The sequence below is a fragment of the Tamandua tetradactyla genome, chromosome 6, assembly GCF_023851605.1.
Source record: "Tamandua tetradactyla isolate mTamTet1 chromosome 6, mTamTet1.pri, whole genome shotgun sequence".
In the NCBI taxonomy this organism is placed as follows: domain Eukaryota; kingdom Metazoa; phylum Chordata; class Mammalia; order Pilosa; family Myrmecophagidae; genus Tamandua; species Tamandua tetradactyla.
In genome coordinates, this window is record NC_135332.1 from 116782078 (window position 1) to 116793367 (window position 11290).

The following is an 11290-nucleotide window of genomic DNA, read 5'->3' on the forward strand; positions in this document are numbered from 1 at the left end:
AAAGAGAATAACCTCCAGGATAATCTCTCAACTCTGTTTGAAATCTCTCAGCCATTGACACATTATTTTGTCTCATTTGTCTCTTCCACTTCTGGTCTAGAAGGGTTTCTCAATCCCTTGATGCTGAATCCCAGCTCATTCTAGGATTTCTGTCCCATGTTGCCAGGAAGGTCCACACCCCTGGGAGTCATGTCCCATGTGGAGATGGGGAGGGCAATGAGTTTGCTTGTCATGTTGGCTGAGAGAGAAAGGCCACATCTGAGCAACAAGAGAGGTTCTCTTGGGGTGACTCTTTGGCCCAATTTTAAGTAGGCTCAGCCTATTCTTTGCAGGGATAAGTATCATATGAACAAACCCCAAGATTGAGGGGTTGGCCTATTGCTTTGGTTGTCCCCATTGCTTGTGCGAATATTGGGAATTCTTCACATGAGGAAGTTGAATTTTCTCCCTTCCCAGCCATTACCCCATGGGGACTTTGCAGATACTTTTTATTCACTGTTCAAATCACTCAGGGCATCACTGTGAACAAATGTACAAAATCTCATGCCTTATTCAAGGTTCCATGTGCTTATTATATTCAATGAAACTGTTCATATGAGTTACATTAGGAAATGCACAAGTCAAAATATAAATTTCATACCAAATAAACATTTTTTGCTTTAGTCTCACACATAAGCTAAAGTTTTAAATATGAACTACCACCTATTTTCAACACCCTGCAATATTGACATTCCTTTCTTCTTCCTCACGCAAAAACATTTTTAAATTTGTACATTTAGTCACTATCATTGTACAATCTAGGCATTTCTAAATTATACCATCTCAGTCTTTACTGTCTATCTTTTTTTCTGGTTTCATTTGTGCCCCCAGCCCTCCTCCCTCTATCATTCTCACATTCAGCTTCATTCACTGTACTGACATTATGGTGCTACAATTAGGTAGTATTGTGCTATCCATTTCTGGTTTTTTACAATCAGTCCTGTTGCACAATCTGTATCCCTTCAGCTCCAATTACCCAAATCTACTCTATTTCTATCTCTTGATGGCCTCTGTTCTTTCTTTTTTTAAAAAATTTTTATTAATAAAACCAATCAACATACAATGTGAACATTCTTTTTTATCACAGTTATATATTCATCATCATGATCATTCCTTAGAACATTTGCATCAATTCAGAAGAAGAAATAAAAAGAAAAAAAATTCATACGTACTATACCCCTTATCCTTCCCTTTCATTGATCACTAGCATTTCAATATACTAAATTTATTTTAACATTTATTCCCCTTCTTTTTTACTTATTTTTAATCCTTATGTTTTACTCATCTGTCCACAAGGCAAATAAAAGAAGCATCAGACACAAGGTTTTCACAATCACAGAGTCACACTGTGAAAGCTATATTATTATACAGTCATCTTCAAGAAACATGGCTACTGGAACACAGTTCTACATTTTCAGGCACTTCCTTCCAGCCTCTCCATTATGCCTTAACTAAAAAGGCGATATCTATTTAATGCATAAGAATAACCTACAGGATAATTTCTCGACTCTGTTTGGAATCTCTCAGCCATTGATGATTTATTTTGCCTCATTTCTCTCATCCCCCTTTCAGTCAAGAAGGTTTTCTCAATCCCTCGGTGCTGAGTCCCAACTCATTCTAGGATTTCTGTCCCATGTTGCCAGGAAGATCCACATACCTGGGAGTCATGTCCCACATAGAGAAGGGGAGGGGGAGGGCAGTGTGTTTTCTTGTTGTGTTGGCTGAGAGAGAGAGGCCACATCTGAGCAACAAAAGAAGTTCTCTTGGGCGTGATTCTTTGGCCTAATTTTTAGTAGGCTTAGCCTATTCTTTGTGAGGTTAAGTTTCATATGAACAAACCCCAAGATTGGGGGCTCAGGATGGCCTCTGTTCTTAACTGAAAGTCTCCAAGTTTATTCATTAATGTTAGTTCATATCCATGAGACCATACAGTATTTGTCCTTTTGTTTCTGGCTAATCTCACTTAGCATAATGTTCTCAAGGTTTGTCCAAGTTGTTACATGCTTCATGACTTTATTTTGCCTTACAGCTGTGTAATATTCCATCATATGTATATACCACAGCTTATTTTGCCAGATGTCTGTTGATGGACATTTGGGCTGTTTCCCTCTCTTGGCAATTATAAATAAAGCTGCTATAAACACTGGTGTACAAATGTCCATTTGTGTCCTTCACCGCCTGTTCTCTGAATAGATACCTAGCAATGATATTGCCAGGTCACATGGCAATTCTATACTTAACATCCTGAGGAACTGCCAAACTGCCTTCCACAGTGGTTGTACCATTTAACATTCCCACCAACAGTGGATAAGTGTGCTTCTTTCTCCACATCCTCTCCAGCACTTGTCATTTTCTCTTTTACTGATAATGGCCATTCTGGTGGGTGTGAGATGATATCTCATTGTGGTTTTGATTTGCATTTCCCTAATAGCCAGGGAAGTTGAGCATCTTTTCATGTGCCTTTTAGCCATTTGTATTTCCTCTTCCGAGAATTGTCTGTTCATGTCTTTTGCCCGTTTTGTAGTTGGATTGTTTGTCTTTTTGTTGTTGAGTTGAACAATCTCTTTATATATTCTGGATACTAGACCCTTATCTGATCTATTCTTCCAAATATTATCTCCCATTGTGTTGGCTGTCTTTTTACTTTCTTGACAATGTCCTTTGATGTATAAAAGTGTTTAATTTTGAGGAGTTCCTATTTATCTCCTTTTTTCTTCAATGCTTGTGCTTTGGGTGTAAGATCTAGGAAACAGTCTCCTATTATAAGATTTATAAGATATTTCCCTACATTTCCTTCTAAAAGCTTTATGGCCTTAGATCTAATGTTTAGGTCTTGGATCCATTTTGAGTTAATTTTTGTATAGGTGTGAGATACAGATCATCTTTTATTCTTTTGCATGTGAATATCCAGTTCTCCAGACACCATTTATTGAAGAGACTCTTCTGTCCCCAGTGAGTTGGCTTGACTGTCTTATCAAAGATTAGTTGTTCATAGATATGAGGGTCTGTATCTGAACAATTTTTTTTTTTTAACAGTTCGTTTTTCTTTTATTTGGTCCTTTTCTCTAAAAATGTAGTTTCTTTAAACAATCCTTTTTGTATGCTATTAAAATGTTATAAAAAATATATTACCAGTCTATATGGTCTGATGTTTTTCTTGTGAGAAATTCAATTCAAACCTCCCTACCCACCCAGATGTTTATGATGGTCACATCTTACATCTAACATATACTGCTGTAGAAAGGGAGATCAAAAAAAACTCTTATTTTACAAACACTCAAAGTTAATGTCTCCTGTTGTGATTTCTTCATTTCAGGTTGAGGGTCTGACAGATGTGAATGCTTTCATCTCTATTTCATAGTCAAGGTTTATCCCTGGAATTTAGTATCTGATGAGAACTAATTCCTATAGAAAAGTTTTTCTCATATCCATTACATTTATTACATCATCACAACTATGTATTCTCTGTTGAGCTTTGGTTTAAGGCTTTTGCATATGGAAATCTACTTTCTAGGGGTTTTCTTCTATATGAATTTTATAATGATTAGTCAGGGATGACCTGTGGTTGAAAAGTTTCCCACACGTATTACATTCATAGGGTTTCTCTCCAGTATGAATTCTCTGATGTGCAATACGTGATGAACTTTGTCTAAAAGTTTTCCCACATGTATTACATTTAAAGGGTTTCTCTCCTGTATGAATTCTGCGATGTTGAATAAGAGCTGAACTTTGGCCAAAAGACATCCCACATTCTTCACATCGATATGGTTTCTCTCCGGTATGAATTCTCTGGTGATTACTAAGGGATGAGTTACACCTGAATGTTTTCCCACATTCATTACATTTATAGGGTCTTTCTCCAGTATGCATTCTCTGATGTTGAATGAGAGCTGAACTTTGCCTGAAGGCTTTTCCACATACTTTACACTTACATGGTTTCTCTCCGGTATGAATTCTCTCATGAATAATAAGTGTTGAGTGGGAACTTAAGGCTTTACCGCATTCATTACAACTATAAAACTTCTCACCAGTATGAATTATTCGGTGTCTGTTAAGTCGTGAAATAGAAGTGAAGCCTTTCCCACATTCATTACATCTATAGGGCTTTTCTCCAGTGTGAATTCTTTCATGTTGAATAAGAGATGCACTCTGACTGAAGGCTCTCCCACATTCACTACATTTAAAAGGTTTCTCTCCAGTGTGAATTCTCTGATGATAACGAAGGGATGAACTAGACTTAAAAGTGTTGCCACATTCATTACATAAATAGGACTTCTTTCTGGAATGAATTCTCTGACATCCAGGAAGGGATGTGCTGTAACTAGATGACTTCCTACCTGGATTATATTTATAGGGATTTTCACCAGCATGGATTTTTTGATGTATAAAAAGGCCTGACCTTCGGCTGAAGGATTTGCCACATTCTTTACATCTGTAAGATTTCTCCACAGTATGGGTTCTTAGATGTTTATAAAGAGATGTACTAAGAGTGAAGGCTTTCCCACATTGTTTACATACATAGGGTTTCTCTCCAGTATGAGTTATTTGATGCTGAATTAGAGCTGAACTTTGGTTGAATGCTTTCAAACATTCTTTACATTTAAATAATTTCTCTCCACTATGGTTTTTCTCATGTTTACGAAGGGATGAATTATTAATGAAGGTTTTCTCACACATACTGCATTTATACCGTTTTTCCGTTGCGTTGATTTTTGGTTGGTTAAATAAATTTGAATTCTGTTTAAAAGCATTTCCTTGTATTTCACATTTTGGCAGTGTTTTTTCCCTAGAAACTATCTGTTGTCTATCAGGGACTGGCTTTAGGCTTAACTTTTGGCCAAATTCAATATTTCTATGGTTTCTTTCTATAGTGAGAATTTTCTTTTTATCCAGTTTTTCTAATCTATTTTCATATATGCAGGGATTTTCTGATTTAAAGTCCCAAGGCCCATTCCTTTTGGATCTTGTCATTACCAATCCCTGAAATGAGTCTTGTGTTTGAGTTGACTTTGTGGTTTTATGGCTGCTCTTCCATCCTAGAGAGGAGCCTCCAGGACTTTCTTTTTCTACCTTCCATGGTTCTTCTCCTTGCTGCAACAGGGAGATCACTTTTGGTTTGGAAAATGGGAGTCCCACTGAGATCAGATTCCTGTAGTTCTCCAGCATCACGTCCTGGTACAAGTTTCTCTGAGAAGGATCCAGCTTTCTCCACTCATCCCGAGTAAAGAATACAGCCACGTCCTTGAAGGTCACGGACACCTGAGACCTTGCTTCCCCCTGCTCAGTAGCCATGTCCTCTTTCCGGGTTCTTCCCTTGGGCAGAGTCTCGGGAAGATGGATCTTCCGGAAAAGGGCAGTCGACGGGCAGCGGAGACCCAGCCGGGCTTGCAGGAGCCAGGCGCCGTGGGCCCTGCGGTCCCCACCGCGCGGGCGGCATCACGGCCCAACCAGGGGCGGGGTGTGGGCGGCGGGCGAGGAGGCTCCGGCTCCGGCGGGCGGGCTCCGGAGCATCGCTCTGACGGCCTCGCTGGGGGCCACGCGCCAACAGCTCTCCACCTCAGCCCCCCAAAAGCTAACTCCCAAACCCGGGAGGAGACACCCTCAGAGGAGGCGCGCGGCGGCTTTCCCACGCCCGGCGGGCGCGGCCGCCTGGGGGGAGGCCCTGCACCCGAGCCCTGCGCTGCAGGCCTGGCTCCGCCCCGGCGGGGCCCGAGCGCCCACCGCCCCGAACACGAGCCCGGGCGCGCGCCACCCGGGCTGCAGGGACGGCGGGGAGGAAAGGCACTTTCCCACGCGCCGTTCAGCCCGGGGGGCCCGGGCAGGTGGAGCGCCCTGGGGAGGCCTGCAGGACGCGGGCGGGCGGCGCGGCCTGGGGCCGAGGGGGCTGGCCGGAGGGAGGCGACCCCCGAGACCATGCGACCCCCGAGGCCCTCCGAACCCCTCAGCGGCCGAGGCCCCGGCCGCAGGCCTGGCTCCGGGGCGCGACGCCGACTCCTCCAGGGGGGCGCGGGTCCTCCCTCCCGCATCCCGCCGCCCTCTCCGCCGCTCACCTCGCCCCCGGGCCTGTGGCGGTTCCCGGGAGGTCGGGTCTCGTCCCGGAGCTGACCCCTGGGCCGACCGCGGCCCCGGAGCCGCCCGCCCCGCAGGCAAACGCCCGGCGCCCGGAGCCTGAACAATTTTTTATTCCACTGGTCAGTATATCTATCTTTATAGCAGTATCATGCTGTTTTGACCACTGTAGCTTCGTAATACGCCTTGAAGTCAGATAGTGTGAAACCTCCAACTTCATTTTTCTTTCTCAGGATATTTTTAGCTATTTGGGGCACCCTTCCCTTCCAGAAAATTTGGTTATTGGCTTTTCTATTTCTGATAATGACGTTTTTGGGATTTTGATTTGTATTGCACTGAATCTATAAGTGAATTTAGGTAGAATTGGCATCTTAACTATATTTAGTCTTTCAATCCATGAACACAGTATGCCTTTCCATTTATTTAGGTCTTCTGTGATTTATTTTAGCAATTTCTTGTAGTTTCTTTTGTATAGGTTTTTGTATCCTTAGTTAAATTTATTTCCAAATATTTTATTCTTTTGGTTGCAATTGTAAATGGAACTTTTTTTTATTTCCCTCTCAGATTGCTCATTACTAGTGTATAGAAACTCTACAGATTTTTTAGTGTTGACCTTGTAACCTGCCACTTTGCTGTACTCATTTATTAGCTCTAGTAGTTTTGCTGTGGATTTTTTCAGGGTTTTAGACATATAGTATCATATCATCTGCAAACAGTGAGAGTTTTACTGCTTCTTTTCCAATTTTGATGCCTTGTATTTCTTTTTCTTGTCTAATTGTTCTGGCTAGAACTTCCCGCACAATGTTGAATAACAATGGTGGCAGTGGACATCCTTGTCTTCTTCCATATCTTTGGGGGAAAGTTTTCAGTTTTACCCCATTGAGGATGATGTTAGATGTGGGTTTTTCATATATTCCCTGTAGCATTTTGAGGATGTTCCCTTCTATTCCTATTCTTTGAAGTGTTTTCAACAGGAAAGGATGTTGAATTTGGTCAAATGCCTTTTCTACATCAATTGAGATGATCATATGGTTTTTCTGCTTTGATTTGTTGATGTGGTGCATCACATTAATTGCTTTTCTTATGCTGAGCCATCCTTACATACCTGGGATGAATCCTACTTGGTCATAGTATATAATTCTTTTAATGTGCTGCTGGATTTGATTTGCAAATATTTTGTTGAGGATTTTGCATCTATATTTTCTCTTTTTTTGTAGTATCTTTGTCTGGCTTTGGTGTGAGGGTGATATTGGCTTTTGGCTTCATACAATGAGTTGGGTAGCCTTTCCTCCTCTTCAATTTTTCTGAAAAGTTTGAGCAGGATTGGTAGTAATTCTTTCTTGAATGTTGGTAGAATTCACATGTGAATCCATCTGGTCCTGGGCTTTTCTTTTTGGGGGAACCTCTTAACGACTAATTCAATTTCTTTAATTGTGATTGCTTTGTTGATGTCATCTGTTTCTCCTTGAGTCAATGTTTGTTGTTCATGCCTTTCTAGGAAGTTGTCCGTTTCATATCATTGTCTAGCTTATTAGCATAAAGTTGTTTATAGTATCCTCTCATTAACTCCTTTATTTCTGTGGGGTCAGTGGTTATGTCACCTCTTCCATTTTTTATTTTATTTATTTGCATCCTCTCTCTTCTTTTTTTTTTTTTGTTGACCTTGGTGAACATCCATCAATCTTATTGATTTTCTCATAGAATGAAATTTTGGTTTTGTTGATTTTCTTGATTGTTTTTATACTCTCAATTTTATTTTTTTCTGCTATAATCTTTGTTATTTCTTTCCTTTTGATTGCTTTGGGGTTAGTTTGCTGTTCTTTCTCTAGTTTCCAAGTGAACAGTTAATTCCTGGATTTTTCTTCTTTTTTGACATAGGCATTTAGGGCAATAAATTTCCCTCTTAGCACTGCCTTTCCTGCATCCCACAAATTTTGATATGTTGTGTTTTCATTTTCATTTACCTTGAGATATTTACTGCTTTGTCTTGTAATTTCTTCCTTGACCCACTGATTGTTTAAGAGTGTGTTGTTGAGCCTCCATGTATTAGTGAATTTTCTGGCCCTCTGCCTATTATTGATTTCCAACTTCATTCCTTTATGATCTGAGAAAGTGTTTTGCATGATTTCAATTGTTTTAAATTTATTGAGACTTGCTTTGTGACCCAGCATATGGTCTATCCTTGAGAGTGACCCATGAACACTTGAAAAAAGGTGTATTCTGCTGTTGTGGGGTGTAATGTTCTATAAATGTCTGTTAAGTCTAGTATTTTATTATTCAAATTTTCTATTTCTTCATTGATCCTTTGTCTAAATGTTCTGCCCATTGATGAGAACAGGGAATTCTCCAACTATTATGGTAAATATGTCTATTTCTCTTTTCAGTGTTTGCCTCATGTATTTTGGAGAACTCTGGCTCGGTGCATAAATATTTATGATTGTTATATCTTCATGTTGAATTGTTGCTTTGATTAATACATAGTGTCCTTCTTCGTCTCTTTTAATTGTTTTACATTTGAAGTCTAATTCCTTGGATATTAGTATAGCTACTCTTGCTCTTTTCTGATTGTTGTTTGCATGAAATATCTTTTCCCAACCTTTCACTTTCAACCTATGTTTATCCTTGTGTCTAAAATGCATCTCCTGGAGACAGCATACAGATGGGCCCTGTTTTTTAATCCATTCTGCCAGTCTGTTTCTTTTGATTGGGGAGTTTAATCTGTTAACATTTAGTGTTGTTACTGTAAGGGTAGTACTTTCTTCTACCATTTTGCCTTTTAGGTTTTATATGTCACATCCGGATTTTCTTCCTTTTATATTTACTGATAGTCTTCATTTCTACACTCTTCTCCACACCTCTCTCCTGTCTTTTCCTATCTGTCTCTAATGCTCCCTGTAGTATTTCTTGCAGAGTCTGTCTCTTAGTCACAAATTCTCTCAGTGATTTTTTTGTTTGAAAATATTTTAATTCCCCCCTCATTTTTGAAGGACAATTTTGCTGGATATAGCATTCTTGGTTGACAGTTTTTCTCTTTTAGTATCTTAAATATATCATACCACCATCATCTCATCTCCATGGTTTCTACTGAGAAATCTATGCAAAGTCTTATTGGGCTTCCCTTGCATGTGATGGATTTCTTTTCTTTTGCTACTTTCAAATTCTCTCTTTCTCTCTGATATCTGACATTCTGATTAGTAAATGTCTTTGCATATGTCTATTTGGATCTATTCTGTTTGTGGTATGCTGCACTTCTTGGATCTCTAATTTTAAGTCTTTCATAAGAGTTGGGACATTTTCAATGATAATTTCCTCCATTAGTTTTTGTCCTCCTTTTCCCTTTTCTTCTCCATCTGGGACACCCACAACATGTATATTCATGTGCTTCAGGTTGTCATTCAATTCCCTGAGTCCCTGGTCATATTTTTGCATTCTTTCCCCTATATTTTCTTTTGCTTGTTGGATTTTAGATGACCCGTCCTCCAGTTCACTAATCTTATCTTCTGCCTCTTGAAAGTTAACACTGTAGGTTTCCATTGTGTTTTTCATCTCTTCTACTGTGCCTTTCATTCCCATAAATTCTGTGATTTGCTTTTCCAGATTTTGACTTCTTCCTTTTGTTCATCCCTTGCCTTCTTTATATCCTCCCTCAATTCATTGATTTGATTTTTGATGAGATTTTCCATGTCTGTTCAAACATCCTGAATTAATTGTTTCAACTCCTGTATCTCATTTGAATTATTGGTTTGTTCCTTTGACTGGACCATATCTTCAATTTTCCTAGTATCATTCATTATTTTTTCCTGGCATCTAGGCATTTACTTTCCTTTATTAGTTTGTTCTGGAGATTGTTTTCACTTTTTTTACCTAGGATTTTCTTGCTGGATGACTTTGCTGTCTATCTGTTCTTTGCCATTCAATTCAGCTTATTCTAGACCTCTAACTCAGGTTTTGTTTAACAGATCAAAATTTTTAAGTTCTTGTTTTCTTGTTTCTTGCCCTGCCTGTATGGTGCCTTTTTTTTTTTTCCTTAGTAGGGTCTACTTAAGTATTATAGACTCCAGTCAGATTTTCCTGGACCTTACTGGGCTCTTCTCAGGAATAAAGAGTCAGATTTCCCTGAGGATGAGACCCAGCAGGTTGAAAGACTTTCTTATGAAGTCTCTAGACTCTGTGCTTTTCATATCCTGCCCAGTATGTGGCACTTGTCTGCTTGTGGGTCCCACCAGCATAAAGTAATGTGGTCCCTTTTACTTTAGCAGATTCTCCCTGCTGAAGTGTGCTTGAGTCAGAGGAGAGGTTGTAGTCTGGCTTTATGCTTAAGTTTTCCAGACCCTGGTATCTGAATTCCTTGAGGGAGGGATTCCACCTGAGCTGGGCCCCACCCCTCTCCTGGGGAAGCTACAGTCTCCAGGGAATTACTTCCTTTCACCTCACCAGCCTCTTTGCCTCTCCGACAAGCTTATTCCATCCTTGCCTGGGGTGACTGGAGCCTGAAAAGCCTTGCAGTTGTAAGCAAAGAGCAGTCAAGCCCTAAAAACAGAACCACAAAAAGAAAAGAAAAAAAAATCCTTTTCAGAGCAGGATCCCTGTTCCTCAGGTTTGTCAGTCAAGCGCTTAAGTTGGTATGTTGCTGTGTGTATCTCCAGGTCCTTTGTGCCCCCTTCTTTCCTTCAGGACCCAGACTCTTTCAAGTATTTTGTGCTGTCTGATCCGAAAAAAATCCCGTGTGTTTGTTTTTTTACTTTTTTCCATCAGCCCTGTTCCCTCTGTGCAGGGGCAAAACCCAGCAACCTCAGGTTTTACTCAAGGTTCAGATGAGCTGGGGGTCTATCTTTATTAGTCAGAATTTGTTTATTAATTTCACAATTGGGGCTTGGTTAAGCTCAGCACTAAGGCAAAAACCAAGAACCTTAGCTTTTATGGGAAGTTCAGCTGAGCTGATGGTATATTTTTATTAGTCAGAGTTCATCAATTAACTCCAGAATTGAATCTTGGTTGAGTTCAGCCCGTTGGTGTTAGGAAAGTCCCTTTCCTTTCCCCTCTGGGAACCAGTCCATGGGATAGGGCCGCCGGTCTCCACAGCTAGGGGGACTCACGGTTCTGGATGGGAACGCAGCTTGTCTAGCTTGTCCAGACTGGTGTACACTGTGTGTCTGGTCACTGATGTGGCTCCAGCAGTTGT

General features: G+C 40.4%; 1 protein-coding gene across 1 annotated transcript; it reads right to left on the reverse strand.

The window, feature by feature from the left end:
- Positions 1-3279: 3279 nt before the first annotated feature.
- LOC143688733 (uncharacterized) lies at positions 3280-6202 on the reverse strand. The gene is made up of 2 exons (XM_077166988.1): positions 6090-6202; positions 3280-5379 (listed from the first exon to the last, which is right to left on the reverse strand). The coding sequence occupies exon 2, from the start codon at positions 5329-5331 to the stop codon at positions 3550-3552; it is 1782 nt and encodes a 593-aa protein (XP_077023103.1). The 5' UTR covers positions 5332-5379; positions 6090-6202; the 3' UTR covers positions 3280-3549.
- Between the last annotated feature and the right edge of the window lie 5088 nt (positions 6203-11290).